We start from the raw sequence: 25,125 nt of genomic DNA, 5'->3' as shown, positions 1-25,125 counted from the left end.
GCTGAACATATCTGTCTGTAGTTTTCCACATATAGTAATATTCTATTATGCTTGTTAAGGACTTCCATGGGAGCTAGGGACATAAAGAAAAAGCAGCAGTCATTGCAGGGAGCTGGCACACAGCCTCCCTAAAATTGACAGGATTCCTTTGACAGACAGTTTATAGCAGAGTCTTGCAACTACTAACCCTCCTGGCAAAAAAAGACAGTCAGTGTCTGAATTTCCTAAGGGCATTAGATGCACATGGGACCCATGTTAAATTAAATGCCCTTTCAAAAAAAATAGTACTTTTGGTGTATAAGTAGAGCAGGTTACAGGTAAATCTTCATGCCTCATTGGCTCCACAGTAAACCATTCAAGAGAGGCACAATGTGGAAGGGAACTCACTGGCTCAGGTTCTCTGCTTGGGCAGCAAAGACTCGAGCAAGAGCCACAACTACAGTATCACAGTTCTGATTTGCTTGGCTTCTATGGAGTCGGCATATTACCAAAAAAAAAGTAATAATTACTAACGGAATCATGCCCTGCCAGCACTGTTCTCTGTGTGAGAATCAGGACCATAGAGTGTGTTGTGCTGTTTCCAAGTCCCTCTGTCTAAAAGATTAGAGCAAGGGACAAGCAACACTGAAACGGCTTGTTTTGTTCCAGAGGACTCGAACAGCGATACAGTGAAACTCGGCTCTCTTTACAGTGCTCCATTCAATCTGCAGGCTGAGCACCTAGGGTGGAGCTTTGGCCAAACTACAGGACACTTCCCTTGGATGCCCAAGATTCCTTTTTAAAACTTTCAAAATGTCCTTTCTGAAATCGCATTATAATAAGTGACTAAATTTTCATGTTTCAGAAGGCCTAGCACTTATTCTCCTTCAAACACAAATTAATCTACAGCAGCTAGGCTGTCACAACACTTTCCTAAATCCTCCCTCAGCTGTAGTGGAGCAGATGATTTTAAATTAACGTCTCTAAAGGAAAAGCCATCATCTGTGATTTGAAATCTGACTGTACAACAGGCTGTCATCAGTATGAGGTCTGCCTTCCCCCAATTTACAGCAAGGCACATGCTCCAGTTCAAAGCCCTCTTCTTCAACATGAAGGAAAACAACACAGTTTAGGTAAGCTGTAAACCAGCTCTGTCACTGATCAGAACTGGTCACCACGTGGGCCCTCATTTTATATACTTACAAAATCTTGCTGAATGTCAGTGAAATCTTTGCCATATTTTTCTAGCGCTTCCTCAAAGAGGTTTGCCTCTGAAGCAGACCACTCTTCCATCTCATCTCTGCACAGGACTGGCCCACCTTGTGGCACAAGCGCAGAGATTGCCTTGGAAATATCATAGACGTTTTTGTGCAAAGTGTCCATAGCATGGAACTACATCGTTGTAAAAGAGAAAGATCAATGTAAGGACAAGTATCTAAGGGGAAAAAAATGCTTAACAGTGGAACAGCAATAACAAAAATTCTGCACCAAGATTTGAGGGTGCAGTATTCTATACCTAACACAAAGTCAGTAAAAACTTGTTCCAACCTCAGACTCACTGTAATTGTCATGTACAAGTCTAATGTTCACTAACAACAGTGGGATTTGTGGAACACGAGCCCTTGCATATCAATAATTCCTACTTAGCTACTCACCAGCACCACCGTCACACTACTGTTAAGAAAATGCACAGGATAGACACCCACTCACGCCAGGACTGAGCAGCCTTGTTAGGTACCATCCACGGATGGGGCAAGAAGACAGAGATCCAAGGGTGTTTTTTCTAATAAACTTAGTCACGCATTTTCTTTGTCAAATAATCCACAAAAATTGCATATAAGAAAAGTTTTTAAGAGCAGCAACACAGGCATACAGTCCCCGCAAAGGCCAGAAATCCCAAAAAACATTCAAGTTACGAAGTCAGACATCATAGTTGAGTAGGAAAAAAGAATTACTCCCAGAAGCAATTACTCCTCAGAAAGCTGAGCTAGGACTGTCTGCAACTTGTGATTTACAAGGGCTGAGAACACTTTGCGAGGGAGGAATTTGTATTAGTAAATGAAAGCTTGGCTTTATTTCCTGATTTCTGTAGTTTTAATCAGGTTGTTATTTGCCTTTCATCACACCAGTTTTGCACACATGCATAATTAATCTACAGTGTTCTATCCTAGAATTTGCTCTACATATGATTTCACATTATTCCAGTTATGTGGTCAGGCTTTGATAACAGATCTCTGGAGACTTCCTAAATTTTATTCAAATTTCCATTAAACTTTCTCTAGCGTAGAAGTTCGTTTTCCCTTTCCTCTATCTACTCAGAAACATTTAAGATTATAAAATATTAACAGTGTCACCACTCTTCAGGTACTCTAAAATAGAGCTCAAAGGGAAGAACTGGATCAACTGAAATTTCCTATCTGACCACAATCTTCTCCCCTAGACAATCTTGCCCAAGGATGCCAGTGACAGTCTGATGTTGGGGAAGCGATGAGGAGTGGCATTCTGGCATTTTAACACTGCAGACAGGCAGATAATAAATTGCACTCTTCTCAAGACAGTTACTAAGCCCATGCAAGAGATGGGTTGTGAAGCATGTCATCAAAACATTTTAATAAAATAAAACAAAAAAATTATCTCATAGATTTATCCATGATGGATCATAGGAGGCACGAGGCCAGAAGAAGTTACTTCATATGTAAATAAAGGGTTCCTTTACAAAGACAGGATCTGCTTCACAGCAGGCCACAATTACAATCCATCTGCCCCTCTCTCTTTGCCAACTGTTATTGCTGAGGTGAATATTTTGCATCTCGCACAAAATTAAGGTCCTCTTAAAAAAAAAAAAAAAAATCTTACCAGTGTGATGTCCCTAGAGGCTGCTGCAGCACTCATGTGCAAACTTGGCTGTCTGACAGAACTACTGCAATCCAGTGCTCGGGCAAACGTACCAACAGACCTGAAAGAAATTAAATAGAGCATTAACTTTGCATGCAAAACAAGCATAAATATAAACACCCAACCATCACTTTTTGAGATCAGCAGACTCCATTTCTCAAGTAACAAGATGACATGGTTCGGTCCTAGTTCTGAGCCAGGGATCGTTCTCTTCAGATGAGATTTGTTATTATGAACGCTTTACTCTACTTAGTTCGTATGACCAAAGAGGCTTAGGCATAGGAAAATGTGAAAGACAAGGATCACCAATGGGCACTTCTGAACTACTCTCTTATCTCACAGCAGACTTAAGCTTTAACAGAAACAGCACAAGCAAGCTTTATGGATGGCAAGGCTCTTCCACAATGGCAAGAGCAGTGCTGCGTTGTCCAAAGGCACAGAGACAGATGCCAAGATCAGACAGAAAAAATGCAGCAATGCAAGCATTTTTCTAAAGTTTCAGAAAAATTAAAACCAACCTTTATTTTATAACTTAATATTGTATAATACATATATATATTACATAGCAATTCAATACTTTCCAATTCCAATACTTGACAATTCAAATACTTTCCAATGCCAGTCATTCCTGCATCTGAGGCCACAATCCCCATGATCCTCATTTTATTCCTGAAGAAATTAAGTCAGAGAAACCTTTTACAGAACATCAGTTCCAGCAATTCCTACTCTGCTTGCTGCACCACATGGGTGAAACGCTTGTGCTCTTGCACAGTGAACTGGAGCTGAACTCCTCTGCACAACTACAACAACAAAACAAGGTGGATTTTTTTTTTTTCCTCCATTCAGATCACTTCCCCAAACTAGTTGAGCGCACAGAGGAACAAACTAGTGCCAAGCAGTGCATGAGTAGGAAAGGTAAATGCTTTAGCAGCAGTTGTCATCAAATATCTCATTTTGGCCAAAATCCGAAACAGCCTCTCCCACACAAGTTTTTGTGGCGATTCACACTTTGCCCTCTCCCCAGCCTCCCTGTCACTATCCCCATCCCTGCTTCACAACTCCCTCGTCCCCAGTTTTAGCTGAACTGACAGGGGGGGTGGGGGGAAGAGAGAGAGAGAGAGAGAGAGAGAGAGAGAGAGAGAGAGAGAGAGAGAGAGAGAGAGAGAGAGAGAGAGACCTAATTATAAACTGGATCACTTTGCTGATTCTGGACAGAAGCAATTTTTACACTGATCTTTTCAGTGATTCTCATTACAGCACGCACCTTCAAGCGGCTATATCAGCAAATCCAGTGGGCAGCAGCGAACAGCCAGAAAGAGCTACTAAAAACACCTTCACCACCAAAAGCCTACACAAGGTGGAAACCCCCATCACAAAGCAGCCCTATAGTCACTCTAAACCAACACATGGCCGGGGCACTCCTACCCTCTTGCTTCCTGCTGGACCTTCCAGACACCAATACCAGAGCACTGGGTGGTTGAGTGGCAATTTGAATCAATCCTGCCAAAAATTAAGCTGGAAAACAAAGTTCTTAGCTTTTTGGTGTGTCCTGTACTTCACTTGATTAGAAGTAACTGTGAAACCACAGCCTTGTCAAGAAGGGTCCCTTAAGAAGCAGGAATACCCTTTGCTGGAGATATCCCAGCTCTACCCATCACTCCTCCATCTGTTTGTTCTGCATCGCTGGTGGAGACTACACTCTCCCCACTTTCATCCATTTCCCTATGTCCATCTGATCAAGCAGAATTAATATGTTGCACATAAATCACTTCATTCAGCCAGTTTGACTTGACTGTTGGCACAGGTCAAGGGAAACAGCAATATATCATGTAAGCAGCACAGAGAAACTTCCAAGAGCCTAAATTTTATGGTGATTCTTTAGTGTAGCCAGAACACTATCAACTTTATGAACCTTAAAAAAGTCTATACAACAAAAAGCACATGCTTCACCAAAGGCAAAAAAGTATTAATGGATTCTGAACTGTGAGATCTTCTTCAATCTGAACTGCTGTTAACATTTCTAATTTTAACCAACCTAGTTTCACTCTTGGCTCTGTTACTGGACTTGCATACAAGGCCCAAGCAGCCATGCAAAGGTTTTTAAGTGCTGCAATTCAGATTAGCCATTTTTTAAAATTTTGGCCAAAGTTCATAATAATGGCAAGTTTTATCTTCAAAGTACATAGAAAAATTGACTTGAGTATTTATTTCTGAGCATACACACTTCTCATCTCAAGTACTTAAATATCGCACTTTACCATCTCCCTCATTTTCCTCAGTTCTTTTCCCGTTATTTTCCTGAGCTTGAATCATTCAGCATGTTGAATGATGCATCAACAATTGCATCATCCAAGAGCTTCAATGCAGAACTAGAGGGCCCTGTCCAGGCAGATTCTTACACACCAGCTCTAGCGTTGCCTCTCTGGGGAGCATCCCATGAACTTAACCCGCAATGGGCACAGCAATGCCACACTCGGAAAGGTTCAGGAGGAAATTCAAAGCATGGCAACTCAAGAGGGAAAAAAACAAGAACCACAAGACTGACAGAACCAGGACCCAATTCAACAGAATATCTGAAACATAGGTAGATGTTTCATAACTCAGTTTTCCAGGGCTAAAGCCCACGGCTGAAGCAGGCAGCCCGGCAAGTCAAGGTCCATGTCTATCAGATACCACTGCCAATGAGCAGAACTCTCAAGACTAGCAAACCAGGTACTACTAGTAGCTTGTAACTTTACACACCCCTTTCCTACCTATATCCAATGATAACTTGCTCCACTGACTAAACCCATCAAAAAGTCCATCTACTCACACCACTTTCCTCTCACACAGTCCTACAAACTTACCTAAAAGACACAGAATTTGGAGAGTATTACCTTTTTTCTTTATTTTTTTTCAAATCATTCAGTCACCAGTTGCTATGAGAGCCTAAAATTTAGTATAGGCTTCTGTTCATATAAATGCATATCAATGAAAAAGTTAACGAACATTTTAAAAATCAAAAGTTGATCAACAAAGTTTGCTTTGGACTTAAATAAAAGCACATGTTTCACCATCTGCATATTTTTGCAGGGTTTTACTTTACTGTGCCTACCATTTGGAATCTAGGCATTAGAAAGCATCCACACTCCATCAAAAACACTTCACCAGGCTTCTTAGCAAACTATAAATGGATGCTAAAATGTCACTGGATTTGAAAATGGGAGAAAATGGACAGAGTAATGAACTGTCAAAAATTTAGTTCACTAAACCTTCTGTATGCTGGCCAAAGTATTTGAAAAACCTCACCAATTACAGGATAGTTTTCACATGTTATTTGCTTTTGTTTTAGGAAAGTGATTAACTAAGTTGTAAATCTGAGTAGCTGTTCCTAAAATGCAGTTCCCAGGAAGGCACGTTAAATGTCCATCATTTCAAAATGGAGCAAGTGAATCAATCAAGCAACCAAAACCAGCATTCATATTAGTAGAGCAAAAAGAACATAAAAAATGCTTGCAACAGTTATTAGCGTTTAATCATTCAAAGCAGAGGTAAAATGCTCTTACCGTGCTACCACCAGGAACTGGTCTATCTGCTTGTCTACTAGCGGGTTAAAGGCTTCCCAAACTTTTGTTTCAAGTTTTGACTGATCTCTTCCATCATCCTCACCTGGTTGAAAAACAAATTAGAAATGCTTGGTATGGCTGTTTTAAAATTAAAGTACTTTCTAGATTTTTTTTCTCTCTCAATAATTTAACCGCTAACCCATCTCAGTAACTCGGCCTAACAGACCACTGTGAAAATTTCATTCACCTATTTGACAATTTCAGCTTGACAGACACAGCAACACAGCTTGTCTGAGTCAGGCAATCAGATTTTCAAGAAATGGTTTCAAAGGACACATGTAATGGGAAACAGAGTACATCCTTCTCCAAACTAGCCTCTCTCCCCAGCTCCTCTTTCTCCTTTATTTTGCAGCAGTTCCAGGAAAACAGACACACTCCCAGCTGTGCTGAGCAGGCAAAGAGTAGCTGGTTCAACTTGCATCAGCTGCTTTCTAAGGGGGAAATCATGGCATCAGACTCTCTTGCTTTTATTTTCCTGACTCTACACAAACCAAAACACCCTGGAAAAATACAGGAGCTACTGAGACTTCTTTTCATTTTCTTCTTTTTTTCTGCTCCCTTTAAAACATCTGGAGATTATCCTTCTCTGAAGCCCCATGTTGGCCTGCTGAGGCAAAAGAATGCCTTTCAAATTAGTTCATCCTCACTTAGGAGGCTTGCCCAGTTGCTGAATAAATACCAGGTTCATAGACAAATTAAACAAGAGTCCCGACCAATTTGTTTGCCTGTTCTAACAGGAGGCTAACAGTACCAGCAAAGCTCCTAAGCAAAGATAGAAGCATCTCTCTGCCCATACAGTCTGAAGAAGGTCCTTACAACATGGGTCACAACCTCTGCTCTCTTAGGAGAAGCATACCGACAGATCTTTTCCCGTGCATTACAGAAACGAGCAATGAGATGCCAATATTCCCCATCCCTCAGTTCTTCCCCCCACTTTTGGATCTGTAGGGTAGTGCAAAGATAAATCTAAAGTTAGTTACTATTTGGTAACTAGCATTGGTTACTGCTACTACTCCCTTTTCCTTGGGCCAGGGTCCTCACGGTCCTACCGCTCCATGACACAGTGGGGACAGGCTGAGGTCTCACAACATGTTCAGGCCAGCAAATTCTTCCTCTTACCTGTTCTGCAGGTGAGAAGTCTAGGCTGGCAGCCAGCATGTGGGATGGGGAGAGGGCTCCAAGGAAAAGGCACCCAGCAGTAATGGGCAAATTGATGAGGGGAGACAGTGTTTAATTGGCAGTAATTTGGGAGGGGCTCTTAGAGGGAAGCGAGGCTTGATTAAAAACACAAAAGGCTTTACAGACGCAATGGAAATTTGTGTTTCCCATGGAAATTCTGAAATCTCTTAAAAAGAGTGCAAGTTCTTGAGAGCGCCAATTAATTCAATTTGTTTCAACAACTTTTATGATTTGGACAAATGCCCACTTAAAGACTGGTTTGAGACATAACTAATTGCATTCAGCGGGCAACAGCTTCAGTCACCAACAAACCAGGCCATTGTTGTATGCATGATCTGGCAGCAGAAACCTCCACCTCTCACACCTATGCAGGCCGCACACATAAAAGTGGCCACATTTGACATGGCCTCTTAACAATTTAAATAAATTATGGAAATTACCCTCTTTTAGTAAGTCTGTTATATCTGCCTGGTATCTGTTTCCAACTCGAATCTCTCCTTTATCAGCAAGTAGGGTCTTTTGTTGAGGATCATATACTAGTGAATAAAAGAAGAAATCCTAAAAATGAAACAAGAATAAAAAAGTAAACGGTATTATTAACTTTTACTTTCTGCTTTGCATACATACTAGCAAGCTTTTACATTTTAAGTTTAGTTTTATTACCTACACATAGATTTTTAAATTGGGTGAACAAACAATAAATGAACCACCAGTTTTAAAACTCTACGTTAAATGCTGCCACTTTATTCTGTAAGTGTAACAGCTCTCCTCAAAAGCAGCCTTTCCCTTAATATACAGTCTTTAAAGCTTAAGTGAACAAAACTCCTCTTGCACAAATGAGGCTCAGAGGAGCCAGGAGGTAAGTTTTAGTAATACCAGCTGTTTCAGAACACAAAATTGTACTTTCCTGTATAGGAAGTACTAGATAGCTAGTGACTTACTGCACAGAAATATTGGTACAAACTAAAGCCTAACTTCAGAGTGTTACAGCCATACCAACAAGACACCCCAGAGAGACATGAAGGCCCAGACAACCTCCGTGGCCTCTACTGGACTTGCTCCAGTATGTCAATGTCTCTCTCATGCTGGGAGGCCCAAAGCTGGATGCAGCACTCCAGAAGTGGTCTTACAAGTGAAGAACTGCGAGATGAATCCCTTCCCTCCATCTGCTCGCTACGGTCCTGCTAATATAAACCAGGATGCGCTTGGCTTTCCTTGTCACAGGGATGCACTGCTGACCAATTTCTTGTCCACCACCATGTTCCTTCTGCTCCTTACTGGGAGAGGGGCAGCAGATTTGGCAGCAGCAGTAATTAGCTGCAGGTGGCAATACATTAATTTGTTGCTTTTGTTCAAGTAGATGAGAAAAAGGCTAAAAAAAGCTGCTTGGCTTCTGTTACTTAGGTGTGTAAAATTAAAGCAAGAAGTCATACCAGAATGAGAATATCCTGCCAGGGTGAAGAATGAAACAGCCAAAATTTTAAGTACTTGAAACTGCACAGTGTAAGTAATGCAACTCTTCTGCATGCATAAGTACTTAGCTATAGCTATTGAGTGACACATCGGAGACCAGGTATACTCCATCAAAATATAATGTGGGATATGGGGCAGAAAACAAGCTCTGGTAGGACATGAAATAACAGACCTTTCATAACCTCCATCCACAGCAACATTGTCACCAGGAAAGAGAAGTGTTTCTGAACAGAAACACAGGATGCGCCATCTCAGTTTTCTGGTTCATCTTCTCTTTCCCCATATTTCTGTGTCAATAGGAGGCACCCTGTTTAAATACATCTCATTTCATGCTCACCTCATTTCCCCTTTCCCTATATTTGTATGTGCCAACAGCATGCAACAAAGATTACGACAAAACCAGCATCAGTTTCAAGCCCTGTTCATCTCCATGAAGAGGTGGCAAGGGAAAAGAGAGTCTCCCAATCTGTCATACAAAGCCCGAAAAAGGAAAAATCGCTGTGAGTTTCCCCAGTAACACTGCAAAAATTCTGTGGGCCAGGGCTTCAAAGGTACATACTAGTTCTGTTCCCTCACTCTGCACATTATACATATTAACCTAAGACTGATGCTATAGAGCTACGGTCTCCTGTGTTTTCTTTACATATATAATGCATCCAGCACCCTACTACAGAATTTAACAGCATTAAACATTATTTTCTGCTCCAATTTTAATAAAAATCGGCATCTTTCTGGGAAGAGATCAACATCTATGGAAAGGAGGAAAAAAGCCAGAAGAGCCAAGCAAGCCAGCCAAACCTGCTCTGCTACCTAAGAAAGATACTGCACAGCACAAGAGGCAAGACAGGAATTCACACCAATCTCCTCCAGCAAAAACCATGCCATTTGCCCGCCATGAAAGCATGAACTCCAAGGGCAAGAACAATCTCATGTTATGTCACAATAACAGGATAAAAATCACAGCTAACACTTGGCAAAATGCTATTCCAACACCCAGCCAAGTCAACTGGAAGGGTTGTCTGTAATTGGGTTTGGGGTGGGGGAGATTTGGTTGCATCCTAAGTGAATGACATTTTTGACAGAATTGATTCTTACTCCCACAGGCACCAGGGTCAAATTACATCAACGTACTGACAGAAGGGAGCTTCAGAGTATATGAAAATTCATTTATATTATAGCTGTGTAAAGAAATCTGGATCTTTTGCTCCCTGACATACATGAAGGTCAAGATATTACAATATTTTGAGAATGTATTCTTGCATAAATAAAACGTAGGAAAAGCTTTTGTCTCGCAAGCTTCCATGTTATAAATACAGTGTTTTATTTGTTCCAGTTCCAAAATACCTAACTGTAGGAACAAAGTATATGCAGTGCAACATTAATGCTTTTCAGGCACGCTGCCCAGCAAATACACAAACTAAACACTGTAGTATAACAACGCAGTGGGCCCCAAGGAAGGGCAATTCTACAGGCAATCTCTTAAAACAGTCTTCCTTGGCTGGGAAAGTCATTCATTGTGGAGAAGTTTTCTCCCATGGTATTTGACTGTTAGATGCCCTATTGCTTCTCTTTTATTTGTTATCACTATGAATTTTCTCTACAAAATAAAACCCATCCTTCTCTACCTGTCTCAGGTCATCTTTTTATATCTTGTCCATTTTTTCCTCCAATCAAGCAGGTTCAACAAAAGAATTAAAAGCCTCTGGGCTCTTCTCCCCAACTGGAGCCTCCTCAACAAAGAAAACATGGAAGTTTAGGGGCTCAAGTGTGAATACAAGACAGACTGTAATCCCCAGAGGTAATGCAATACCACTACTGTCTTCCCCCATAGAAGCATGAAATTCAGCTCATGCAAACCGAGTGGGATTTCTGAAAACTAATAAATGTCAGTTTAGTGCCAATGCAAACTATAGTCTAAGGAATAAAGCAGAAGCGCGTGTGAACTCTTCATCACCACTACATGGCAAGAACAATTTTTCAGAAGGGTTTCACAACAAGACCTATGTTCACAACAAAATAACACGGCTCTTCGAAATCCTCCACGCTCATTTTAGCTGTCAAAATTGTGTATGCTGAGTTTGCAGCAGTGAAGAAAATGAAGGGGTTTCTCTTTTAATTTCAGATCCCAGAAAACACCCAACATGTTTGGAAAAATGAAAATGACCTGCCAAAAGTTAAAATTAAACCATGACTTTCTACTTCTCCAAAGTGTTAGACAGACACATATGCTCAGAGCTTCCCTATCCAAGCTCCTAAGCTACCTGTAGCTATATAGCCAAAACCCAAAGCCACTAAGAAACTGCAGAAGAACTGGAAAAAGAAAACGGGCTCAAAGTGAAAGTACAGTACAAAAATAGCAGTTAGTTCCTTACAGCTTGCAAACTTACTTTCATGAAGTCAGTTTGGGTGAGGAGAGGAAATATATTTTAACTAGACAGCTTTTTATTTTTTGGGGGGGGGTACCAAAAGGAACAGAAATGCCAGACATCTGCCCAGCAGGCAAAATTCACACAAGCCTCTGGATGTATCCTAGAGCAGTAAAATAGATGGTACATATAAAATAGTTCCTGCAGAATAGCGAAATATAATGCTTTTGCCATAACCCGCTATGCCCTTCTCTTGATCTCTGTGGGAATTCAGTATCTACATGAAATGCAGGTTTTTCAGTTGATTTTTTTTTTCTTTTTTTTTCCTATTCCTCACTCCTGCTACAAACCCAATTTTGCCAGGCACAGTAAAAAAGTCAATGCTAGTCCTCCTTCAGCCTGCTCTCCCAGTGTAACAGAGCAATCTTCCTGAGGAAGATGGCACAGAGAGGGTGGAGGGAAGAAAACAGAGATAACACAGATGTAATTTTGCTATGCTTACTATCTCTCTAAAAATTTCTGTCTGCATGTTTAACCTCCTTTGAGGCAAGCAGCCTCGGGCTGAAAACCTGCTTTTAGTGGTCATAACATATAAGAAATCAAAAGACAGATTCCCTAGAACTGCTTTGGCTTTATTGACAGAAGCCATGTTAAAAAACCACAAAACATTTTGAAAGCAAAGAACGGATTAAGAAGCAGGGGGAGGGGAGAAGAAACAGTTCAAAACAATACAATCCAATGCTAGGAATTTACCAGGCAACATCTCCTTTTCTTAATCTCTTTACCCTCTACCCAAACACATTTGTGCTCCTGAGCTTTTAATTTCTTTACCATCTGTCCAAGTTAGTTTGCACCACAGCAAAATACCATGCTAAGTGATAGGACACATTCAGGGAACTCTCTCATTCTGTGAAATCTCTAAGTGCCTGCTCAGTTTTAAAAATAACCTGCATCACTCATCTTGCGTTTTGAGAGTTCAAAAGGATGAAAAAAAGAAATCTCTTTCTATTCCTACATCTGCAACTGAGCAGTTGCATGATTACAGTAAGCCACCACCCTTCTCTGCCTCAACGTATCTACCTGTAACATTAATGATAATAAAAATGTGTTGAGAGCAATCGAGAATGAACACTGCTTAAAAGTTGGGTACTGGTAAATATAAAATAATTTCAGTTTGATTAACTTTTGCTTTCAAATTGGCATATTCTAGGCTGCTAGCTGGTTACAAGCATTTCTGAATACAACAGCCCTTGTTTGATGTGCTGCCATTTGGCAGCCCTGAGTAGACTGGACATGTTTTTTGGTTTCACATTCCAAAGAGAAACCCGACTATTTAATCCCTGTGCTTTGTTTAAAATTCTCTTAAACTAGAGTATCAGATTAAAATTAATCCTAGGCTTAAATAAATACTAAAGAAAGGTAAAAAAGCATTTAAAAAGGAAGCCCAACTATCACACAGACTACAGTATGCTCCTTGCAAAAAATCACCTGTTTTCTCCTTGTTTCTTGAAGGTCAGTAATGACTGTTACTCTACTGGTATTAATTCCAAGATTTCCTCTCTTGTATAACATTTTAACATTTTCAAATGCAAATGCAATGCTTGCAGATGTATTCAAATGATAATATACTGAAATTCTTTGCTAATCTCCCAAAGTAAAACTCCTAGATTGTCAAATTCCAAGACTGTCTAACCCAGCTGGCAGCCAGAGGTCTAGTCACAATTAAAGGTATATAAATATATTTAAAAGACTTGCAATAGCAATTTTTAACTTCCCAAAATACCTGAAAAAGTAAAACCCAAGATTTATATTCTGAATAGTGATTAACAGTGCAAGACAATTCAGTTTCAAGCATTTGGTTTGACATACCTTTAAAGAGCCAGATTGGGTAAATTTCTACAGGACTCAGAATTTAACTGACAAGCAGTTTTTCAAGGATTTAAGTGTCTGTGGTGGCATATGAAAGACTACAGGTAAATATTTTGACCAGTGAACTCAAAAAACAGGGAACTAAGCTCCTCAGAAATCTGAGGCAAGATCAAGCTTAAACCTTATTAACATAAATCTGTAAGATTTTAGGATAAAGCAAATACATAGAAATACAGCTTGCTGGCTTGCTCCCTCTTCTACAGTTACTGCATCTCCCATGCTGTCTTGTCTGGGGCATGAGCCTCCAGGTTTGAACTTTCAGACTGCCAGGCCGATGAGCAAGTAGGGCTCTCTCTATAGAAGGAGAGGCAGCTTACTGTCACAAGGATGTAAACAAGTGGTCAGGCCCCTAGATCCACAGTTTTATATCAGAAAGAAAAATTGTATGGAACCTAGAGCTTCCCTCTATCAAAGTCCAGTACATGTAGAAATGAAAGAACCACATTCTTTTTAGAAAACTTGTGAAAAGCCATCAAGCCTAAATTGTGCCAGAATAAACTGTTCAAGCTTGACAGTTCACAAAATGGTTCATACCTCCCGTTCCAGATACGATTTAAGAGATTCTGTCTCATTTAACAGAGTAACGCTGCATTTGCCTCTAAAAAAAAAAGAGAGAGAGAGAAACATATTTTATGAAAAAACATCTTAAATGCTCATGTGATTCACAAGATGGTATTACCGAAATCGTACACAGAACTTAATCTTACTTTGAAGAATACTTCAATAACAACAACGTCATTTGGTTTTTGAATAAAAAGCACTGGAAGAAAAGAGTCATTACCTAATGTGTGTAGCTGGTAGAGATTCCAGCTGTCGTGAAAGAAACAACTCACGATGTCGTAGCTGATGCTTCTGTTTTTCTGGTAAATCAACCATTTCCGGATTTTCCATCTCTTCTTCCATTTCTCCTAGTTATAAAGAGACAAAATTGATCATCAAGAACAGTGTAAGCATTGATTCTGAGCCAATCAGGATCAACTGCTCCAAAACCTTTGCTAAATAATACACATTTTTAAGATTAAATCTAACTTCATCTGAATCTTCCCATTTCAGCCAACTGAACAATTAGATAATTAGTATAGCTCCTTTAAATGATGCCTGTGAACAATTGTATTTATACACCACTGGGATCAAAGCATTCCAGGTACGCACAGGTCACACTGGCTCACCAAGCTGAAAGTCACACAAATCTGCTACCAACAAGAGACAAGCTCTGAAGAGAGCTGCTCTTGGAGACCATCACTGCACCGTTAGATTCATCAGGACGAAGCTGACACACAATGAGTGAGGCAGTAAAAGCAAAGTCTTTCCTCTTTGCCAGGCATCAGCTATCTTAGACCCTGTTCCTCTTTCAGGGTATCACAGATGGTCCCATCTTGACTTCAACAGTTTTTGCAGGAAATGCCCACTGAAAAGGTTAGTTTATTTATTCAGTGTATTTCATTCTCTCCACCCAACCACAGCCAATAGATCACAGTCACAAGATTAAATGGAATGTAACCATGTGCCAAAAGCCAGTCTTGCAACCCGCCCTGCCCTACCACACCACATGCATTTGACTGCAATGCTGCATTTCAAAAGCTTGCTTTATTCTGCAGTCAGGAGCCACCATCTCTGGCTTTGAGCTATCCAATCTACATCTAACCAGTTTTTAAATGAATGCCAAAGTAAATATATGAAACCACATCCACACCGATACACAACTGATCTGAAACATCTCTAGGCATCTTTCTTGTAAGAAACAAATTATTAGTATGTTTTGTGTTCATTAGCCAGTATCCTGTCAATTATGCAAGGTAAAGCCGTAAAAGGCAAAATACTCCCCCAAAAAGCTGCAAAGCTTCTCCACGATGCAGGACTGTGAAAGAAAACAACAGACTTTTTCCTTCCCTAAGAAATTAAGGCAGTTACAGTATTTTCCAAAACCATGGGAGAAGTTTCCCAGACTGTAGTAAAATGAGCTGTAGAGTCTCATACATGAATCGTAAAACTCTAATTTTACAGCGGCAGTACTCTCAAAGAGCAGACTTATGCCTGCAGCTTAATTCAACAGTTGTTGCCAAGAAACATTTCTAGTCAGAAGCACATACAGGTACAGTTATGATTTATGTACTCTTAAGATTAGTTAACTATAATCCTCATAATTATCCCAAAATAAAGCAAACAGAAGGGAGAGATCTCCATTTTATAAAACACTAAAATTGCATTTAGTTTCAAATAGGCCACCATTATGCCAAAGGGGATGACAAAAAAACATGCACCCTTCAGGTTCCCCACAATTTATCACTGTTTTACTGTCCTGGAAAAAGAACTGTGATTTATATGCCCCTCAGGTAAGCTGCTCCAGCAAGGAAGGGAAAAAAATAGTAGCATAATAATTAAACCAGACTGCAACATACAAGAGCTCTTATACCACATGAGCTGTTAAGCATACAGCAGCATGTACTTACATTTTAATGTTTTCCTAGGAACTAGAACACAAAATTTACATTTGTGCCACAGTTTCGTGGTTCTGCAATTTATTTACTGAAGTGGATTCTGTTTTAGTTGAAAATTAATATTGTGGCTGCTGACCTACACTATAAATATATCAGCAGCAATCCACAAACAAGTCAGTAAGTTCCAAGCTAGCTTGCCTAAAAAACGAAGGATTCCCAAATGAAGAGGCATTCATGCCTACGCTTACAACAGTTTTTGGAGAATGACAGTAGTGCACTGTGTAAGGCAGGAAAGGTACTATAAGGAGCAATCTAAAATACTTAATATCTTCAGTATATTTTTAATAGCCTAGAGCTTTTAAAAAATTACATTAAAAAATCAACCAACCACTATGTGCCAATCAAATCTACAAACAAAATGAAACCACCCAGCACAACCAAGCTAATCTCAGCAACTGCATCCCTTCAGGTAGGCTTGTCTTCCAACCAGTGTTTTATTTATGTGTCTAGCTTTAGTAACAAAATACGGTGGGAAGCAAACATTTTCTTCTTATGTCAGCTCTGCTATGCACAGCCTTTCAAAATAAAAAAAGCACAATACCTTTTTTTCCTAAAAAAAAAACAACAGACATTTCTACAGGTAACAAACAACTTCCCCCCCACACAAAGGTAAAATTGTCATAGTTCCCAAAGACAGAAATATGAATATTCCAAGAAATAACAAACAAATCTACACAAGCATCTTCCCTCCTTTTTCACAGCCATGATTTAGTACTGAAGAGAATGGACCTGGCAAACGCACCCAGAACCAAGGGAAGGAGGAGAGAATACAGGGCTGGATCCAGCACAGGAACCTCTCTGCCTCACTGAACTTATGCAAAAGTGGCTTTGACAAGAACTGTAACTAATACCACCTCACCGCCTCTGGGCAGACAGCAAAGGCTTAAGTCAGACTATAAACCACAACAGGTGCTGGCCCAGCCTCTGGTTCTAGGACAAGCCTGTCTCTCACATCTGCATTTCACCCTCCTATAGCTCAAGCACTCAAGATCTAAGTGAAGCAGACTTCATCCTCAAGAGTGGCGGCCCTTGAGAAATAAGGACCATAGTCTTAAGAAAATATAAAATATGTAAGAAATCTTTTCAGAAAGATCTGCCTGCATTTTTTACATTACTGCAGAATAAGTGGTATGGGAATAGAGCAGATGCAGTATATTGGGACTTCAATGCTCTCATAAAGCCTTACTTCAAAATTAATCTCTCTGCTTGATAGATGTGCTCACGCAGATTTAAAACTAAATATTTAGTCTTAATACAAACAGTAATATATCAGCTATGCAGAAGTAGCCAGTGGAATGCTGCAAGGAGTGTATTAGATTAAGTATTATTTGATATTTGATGACAGAATCATTAATAGCACATTAACAAAGCTTGAAGATGACTTATATTGGGAACAAAAGACAGGCAGATTAGACACACACAGCAAGACTCATGTGAAAGCTAACATATATGGTGAAAAATAATTAGAAAGAGTAAACTTTGAGTTGGCAGGAGAAACCCAAGAGGCAGTAATTGTAATTTAAAATGGCCAGGTGTGTGAGATGCGAAATTAAACATCAATATTTGCTAGACACTAGAAAGAACAGCAATTTGCTATAGATCAGATTGGGTTTTCTACAACGTCTGAAGTAGAAAGCACCAGCCCCTTCTCTGCATTCTAACTGTCGTACCAGTAGCCAGAATCTGGAAATGCACAAAGGCAAACAAGATATAGAAATTAGGTTTAGAGAGCACACTAGGTTGCCCAGCTTGGGAGACAGGCTGTAGTAACAGAAAAATTAGTTATCATGGTTATCACTAACAAAAAAATGTAGAGAAAAAAGAAAAAAAGTGGGGTCAAGACATTGAGAAACACAGTAAAGCCAGCACTAGTGACCTGAACAACAGCTCCTTCAGTAGCAAAGGAAGCTTAAGCTCTTGGTGCTTTAACAGCAAAACTGAGCAGCTTGGAGGGACACGATGGAAGTGTTGCACTTGGAGAAATGAACAATATAACACCACATTCCTTATCCCAGGTCCAGTTTCAAACGGTCTACATTAAGCCTCAGCCTTATTAATCTTGTCTCTACCAAAGACCAGATACTGATTCATAGCTATAGAAAATATGGTGAAAGTTTTAACAAATAGAAACCCTTATCCCTTGACACTTCACAAGGAGTTTGCCACATTATCAAGACATCCCACTACGATCCCTTCCAAAAACCTTCTTGTGATCATCTTTTCCAGCTATGGCCTATATTACAGGTAGCATACAGAGCAAACAGACACTGTTTTGGACACTTAGCATATCTTTCCTCATTGCATCACCCCCAGAAGAGAAAAACCAGTTTCCTCTTCTCAGTAACAACAGAGTCAAAGTGTCATGAGTGGATTAATGAATTTGACTCCTCTTAAATATGCATGTGTGGTATTGGGAGAAAATGGAGGAGAAGTAGAATAAAATGGAAGAAATAAGTAAAAATAAAAAGAACGCACTTGTGAAGCTATTGTCAAACCGCATTTAGACTGGTGTTATCTAAAATTTTAACAAACAAACAAATAGATCCCCTACCTGTTTAGGCACACAGGTCTCATGCAACTCATGGACTGATTGAGCAATGACACCTCACTGCTGCAAGATATTTATTTTTAGAAGGTTTAGTGCTTACAAAACCATGCTGCCATGTGTGCCTGGCACCTGAACATCAGCTACCAGAAACTAACCATAACCCTGCCAAACTGGTCGGCACTAACTACTCAGTTCTCCAACCACTACCAACTAGTCACTCATTGCTTTACAAATCAGGATAAATATTTCTAATGAAGCAAAAACTGTGGTTATAAGACAGATCACAAGTATCTGGAGATGGTTGGGGGCAGATCATTAGAATGGAGGATAGAATGTTGTATTTCTGCTGCTGGAAATATTTACTTTTTTCTATATAACAAACTATCTAAGACATTATATAGAAACTATATATAGAAAATATATAGTCACAGCATCCAACAGTAGCTTGAGGAGTAAACAATCTTTCTTACTTCTCTTCCATCAAGTTCTTCCTGCAATCTTGTTTGCATACAATATCTATCTTAAACCACTACAAATTCTCTGGGCAACAACATTAAATAGTCTCCTACTGGTGAAGCAAGTTCATTTCAGAAACAGGTGGAGAAATTCCCAAGAATAATTTGTGAGGTGATTAAAGAGGCTTATGAATAAAAAGTGCTAACAACGTATGGAAGCCATTATAAGGCTGAAGGATTTAAAAGACAGCCCAGACAAGCTTTATATCATACGATAAAAATAGTAAGATCACAGATCAAATCCAAGAATCAGGTTGCATATATCAGGTACTAATCTACAGTCACCAACCGCAAAATAAGGTGCTTCCAACTCATTTCTCTTTATAAAAAGAGTTATAAGAAAAGACAACATATCTCAGACTTGTCTGTTTCAGATATCTGATGGATTATACAAGCTAAAGCATAAGCAGGTTTTGTTTGTTTGTTGTTTTTTGTGGGTTTTGGTGTGGTTTTTTTAAACTTTGCAACATTCATTTCACAATCATATCTTTTTCCTTCCTTTTTTGAAGAGAAAAAATGTTAGAAAATATAGATATACTTTTTCCATTCATGTTCTGGCCTTATCTTCCCATTACTTTGCTCTCTCACTGCATTGATCTCAACAGTAGGTCTAAAATAAAGGCATCTTAAACAGAAGACTGTGTGAATCCAAAAATGTCTGCAGTCAGAAAGCTCCATTAATCAGCTGAACAAAGGCAGTTAAAAGATCAGCGATGCAGATACGTACATCTACTGCAAATGCATCAAAATGAGGCAACAGGAGACTTTATGGAAATGAACTCAAAGTCAGTGACAGTGTTGAGTATCTGTACTAGAATCTTAACATCCACAAAATTTAATTTCATTATATCGTGCCAGATGTAGATATTAATTTTTTCAGAGTACAGAACTAATGGCTGTCCAAAAGCTTAATTTTACTCTCTTTTCCCTCCTTAAGAAGAACGGAAGCCACACAACAGCATATCTATCTAAATAAATGGAAGTCATTTAGTAGCAATTTTATTCTGCACCAGAAAGAAACACACTGGAAAAAATACTAGTTACTAATGAAATTTATACAAAGAGATAGCCTCAGTTGTCTCTGGTGGCTCTATTAATAGAATTGTACTATAGAAGAATTTTCCTGTCCTTCAAACACATACGAATATGAACAATGAACTATTTGCATTTAAAAAAAAAAAATCTTAAATTTCTTATCGCAAAAATAAATCAGCCTTTGCAGGTTCAAAGAGCATTTATATGGGTTCAAATATTTTTCATTTTCAGCCTCAGACATGCATTTCTTTGAATCATTCCTACCTGCTTCCTTTACTAGACCTAATGAAGTGAGACACAGATGAAGGAATCAATAGTCACGTTGTTTATGGTGAAGCTCCTATTAAGCTTCAGTATTTTCAGATAAAATGAGTGCTGCTGCACTGAAGAGATATCAAAAAAGCTTTGCCCGCTACCACAATTCTGCAACACAGCCAAATCTCATCTCAATGCCGCATGACCTTTTTCCAAGATACGGCTGCAATGGAGGGACTTATTTGGACTTGAATCTACAACAGAAAATATTCAAATTTATCAATAAGGGACTAGTTTTGCTGCATGTTTTCCCCAATGGCACTACAGCACTGAGAACACAGCATGACATTATATTCATTGTTAAAACTGAATATTTGATTTAATCAATCCCCATGCAGTACAACTATGTAGATCTGTATTACATATACATATACCAAGAAGCACATTAAAAGACAATGATGCTTGGCAGCTAAATCATAATTTTGACATGCCCAGATCCAATTGCTTCTTTTTCATTTATGTACGTGCCTTGAATTACAAGGATTGATATGGCTGTCCATGCTTTTGGCTAAATTTTAAGCAATCTGAACAGCTACATCTCACATACTCCATTGTTTACAAGTAAAAAGAGTTTAGTAACTCCACCCGCTTACTCTTTTTCTCCCTTTCAAAATGTCTGTTTTGTTAGTACCATGTCCATCACCTTTCAAAGACGGGGCAAGAGGCATGCTGGCAGAGGAAGGTGCAATGAACCTAAATCTAATCCTCACCAGCAACTAGAATGGAGTCAAGCAGGCTGGAAGCACCCCAAATAAAGTGCCCAATGTCAGGTAATATGTTGCACTGTTTCTTCTCCGGAGATGAAAACTCCCCTTGAGAGCCAGTTAGTGCAGCGTGCTCACCTCCTTTCAAGTTTAGAATGCACAGATCTACAACAGCTTCTCAGCTATTTTGTGGGGCTTTGGTTTTTTAAAAACCATCTCAATTTTTTGCAGTATCTTGCCTTACAGATTTATATATTCAAACATCTAATCTATACTGACACATAACCATTTCTGGTATACACTTTTTTAGCATTTTAAAACTGCTTCTATAATGGATAGAGAATTGTAAGACTAAATTTAGACATAAGCTTCCATCTCTACTCAGCTAGGTATCTCACATGCCTCTGATCTCCTTGAGGGAGGAATAAATGGCAACATAAGTTAACACGTTCTGTAAAATAATAAAAATCAATAAATTAGTTATGCAATGCATACACGCAAGGAAGGCTGATGTAAGGTAGCATGAAAAAAAACCCCTGAGTTTTATGATAGTTTCACGCCTTTGTTTTAATCAAAAATTAACTACAATACTCAAAAAAGTTATAGTTTTCAAGTCTCCTCTCAGCATAGACATAGTTTTTTTCCTAACAAAAGGACTGAAAATATTCAAAATAGCAACAGGATGTCCTAAAATTCAGTGCTTTTAAAATGTATTTACTAAGCATGTTCAGACAAAACTGTGACATTACAAAAAATATTATTAATGTTGAAATTTAATGTTAATTCCTGTTAGCCGAGTTTCAAGCTGGCCATGTTTCAAGTTGGTTGCCTATGATCAGTCTATTTGATTTACTCATAAAGAAAGTTTGAGGTTTCTTTTTTAAATCTACTAACCAAACCAAGTAATTCATGAGAAGTAATACATGAGACAGGAAGAATACTTTCTCTCATCCCAAAAATGAAGACATTAACTTCTGCTGAGCAAATGAGATGTCTTTATTCAGCCCTAACTGAAAACTTCTGTCTTGTCCCCACCATAATCAAACCATACACCAAGTGAAGTTTTAAAAGGTTTAAGGAGGGGGGAGGGGGGCGGCGCTAGGGAGAGAAAGAGACAGAGGTCAGCCAAACAAGTAATGCAAATTGCTGAAGATGAGTACAGAAAAAGGACATTTAAGAATAATAATACTGATACTTGTAACTGCAATATCAAAGTTCTATTTAAGTTCAGAAATTTTGTGTAGAAGCAATCTGAACACAAACAAGCTTACTTGCATGTTTGTCTGCCAATACAATAAGTGTACTCGATATGTCTCTTCTTCTGTAGAAACATACCACCTTTGCTTCCACATTTCCATTGGCAGTCTGAAACAGGAAAAAAAGAAAAAAAATTGAGCAGAAATCAAGAACTGAACTGCACACACCGAGCTAAAAACTTCATAAATAATTTGGAATTTTGCACAAGAGCTACATAGCATCCCCTTCTAGCACCCTCCAGCTGCACACACATCATCTAACACACAAACTCCAGTGTGATTCATTCCAAGGTATGGAAACAGTTTGGCCCTTCCCTCCTAATTGCTTCTGCGGGATCACCATTTTTAGCAATTATAGATGTTTCAAGGGGTGAGGAAAAAAACACTCACCGACAGTTACAACATATTAACAAGCCACTTTGCTACTTTTCAGGTGATGCCTACATTAAGTAGAATTCAAAAGCATCTTTAAAATTCTAATAAAAATAACTGTGAAATATAACAATAGAATTCAGGTTCAGTCTGTTCTCCAAACTCTGTAGGACAGTAAAAAAGCAAGAAAGAACCCAGTCATTATTACTTTCACAAAAGAAATCACATAAAGTTTTCTTTCTCTGACAGCACTGGTGAGCTAAACAATGACCAACACAAAAAAATCATTCCAAAAGAAGAACCAAGGAAGCTGCACCAGGCAATAAACTCTACACCAATGACATCATTCAAATAAAGTCTGAATTTTTGAAAGGTTTGGGATTTTTTTCTCAAAACTCTTTAAAATGAGATAGGTGATCAATCACTTGTAAGATGGTCCCTACCAAATTGTGAAACTGACTTTATACAAACACTACAGGAAATACACCTGCTGGTTTGTAACAGCCCCATCCAATCTACTGTCTCTAAAATAAATCAACAAATAACGAAAGTGTAACCTTAAAGAGTTGTATCCTACTACTGAAGAGTCCTTGAAAACAATAATGATGGCACACAGTTTAAGAAACCAGAAGACTAAGATACAAATTCCCCTCTGGGAAGTCTCCAAAAAAGATAGTGGACCGGTAATCTGTCCAAAAGGAAACAAAATAAAAACTGATATACATGCTTGTTGCTAGGATGTGAATGGAGGAAAACTTTCACCTTTTATAATATCAGTTTTCCTGACACACACACAAAAAAAAAAACAGACCATACATACATGCATAAATATTTCCCCTTGCAGCCTACCAGTTTTCTGTACAGAGCCTGCAGAATTTCTATCCTTTTCTGTTAACCAATTCAGAACTTTTAAATTTTGAGGAACTAAAATAAAAAGACAGGAGCCATCTGTTTAAAACACAGACAGCTACGATATTGAATTATTTATTTTGTTTAATTGCCCAGGCTTCATTTACACCCAGTGAAAAAAGGGAATACAAGATATATGATTCATTTGAACCTGAAAGACCCATTTCAATGAGCAGGTCAGAGAAATTACAGCTAAAGCAAGAGTTACACCAAGATGAGAGATGGAGGCTGAAAGTTCGTTTTTCACAGAAGGAGAAGAATGAAGAGGGAAAAGAAGAGGGGAAAAACAACACTTTCCAAGAAAGTGATCAACAAATCCTGTAACTGATGGAATACAGCTATTGATACCTCATGGCTATGGATCCACTGGGAACATTTTAAGAACTCGCTCTTGTTTCATTAATGGAAGAGAGAGAGAGTATTTCTGCAAAAGACCTCCACTAAAAAGAAAGGGTTACAAGGATGTCCTAAGCCTTCAAATTCTTTATTTGTCATTATATTGATAAATTTTCTCTTCCAAGTAACTGTTTTAGAAAGACATGCTTTTCCATCACTGGTGGCTGAAGAAAAAGACCTGATTTTACTCAGTTAATTTAAATTCAAATCCAAACCAGCAATGGTACATTTCTTCTGCATGGGCTGCAATGGACACCCTGGTATTAAACCTGAGAAAATGGCATGTTCAGGACACAGCTAAGGGCTTCAGAACAGTCTTCCCTCCTCAACTAGGTAAAATTTCAGCATCGAGGACTTCAGCTGGCTTCCCACATAGAAGCTATCATGCTTCCCTTTTAGATGCAATGAAAGAGAAATTTGGCAGATGAAACCATACACTGGCCCAAAGGACAACCAGCAAAGACAAAGTCTGAGGAAGCAGGTAACAGCTCCAAACCTTCCTGTTGAGCTCAAGTCTCTCCCAAGAAAGATCAAGTTACAAAGCTCTCCATCCTCTAGGCAAACTATTATCTTCATATCGCATGATCCTGGCACGGAATTGAAGAACTGCAGGAATCTCCTGCCCTACAGGTGGGTATAATCACCTTGAGAATGACCTACCATTGACGCTCAGTCCTTTCATACCAAAGGAGAACAACTTAACAGGTCTCAAAGCATTCCGGAAAATTATCAGATCAGTATTTTTAAGCTTCTAATTACCAGAGAACTGCTAAAGAATTGTTTTGATTTTAATAAAATCAAACAGATCGTAAATTCAATTAACTTCAAAGACTAGATGGAAAAATTTGTTTACCTTATTGAGCTCTTCTATTCTTCGTATCAAATACGGGTTACTTGAAGAATTTTCGAAGTAGACATAATCTGACAAAAAGAAAAAAGACTCTTTAAAATGTGAACTGCTAAAAATCGAATCAAAACCTCACATGTATACCTGTTAGAAACACCATACCAAACTAATTTCTTGGCACAAGCAGTATTTCAAGTGTTTCTACTATATACAGGATTTTAAGCGAGGAAAGACAAAATTCATGCCAGTATAAGGAACATATATTAATGCAATCTGAAGGCAATAAACTCACTTTCGGGCAAGG

The 25,125-nt window shown here is 38.9% G+C and overlaps 1 protein-coding gene across 1 annotated transcript in view; it reads right to left on the bottom strand.

Moving 5' to 3' along the window:
• Positions 1-24,895, bottom strand: part of LOC104161487 (metastasis-associated protein MTA1) — a gene marked incomplete at its 5' end in the record, with an annotated part of 32,969 nt that extends 8,074 nt beyond the window's left edge. Inside the window, 9 exons of the mRNA XM_009699952.1 lie at positions 1-73; positions 1,183-1,371; positions 2,836-2,935; positions 6,420-6,522; positions 8,099-8,216; positions 13,961-14,024; positions 14,208-14,334; positions 22,313-22,406; positions 24,828-24,895. Of these exons, the coding sequence (XP_009698254.1) occupies positions 1-73; positions 1,183-1,371; positions 2,836-2,935; positions 6,420-6,522; positions 8,099-8,216; positions 13,961-14,024; positions 14,208-14,334; positions 22,313-22,406; positions 24,828-24,895 (936 nt within the window). The remainder of the gene's footprint in view (positions 74-1,182; positions 1,372-2,835; positions 2,936-6,419; positions 6,523-8,098; positions 8,217-13,960; positions 14,025-14,207; positions 14,335-22,312; positions 22,407-24,827) is intronic.
• Positions 24,896-25,125: the final 230 nt, after the last annotated feature.

Source organism: Cariama cristata, unplaced genomic scaffold, assembly GCF_000690535.1.
Source record: "Cariama cristata isolate BGI_N322 unplaced genomic scaffold, ASM69053v1 scaffold44740, whole genome shotgun sequence".
Taxonomy (NCBI): domain Eukaryota; kingdom Metazoa; phylum Chordata; class Aves; order Cariamiformes; family Cariamidae; genus Cariama; species Cariama cristata.
Note: the sequence above shows the minus strand (reverse complement) of the source record. Positions and strands in the feature narration are given on the sequence as shown.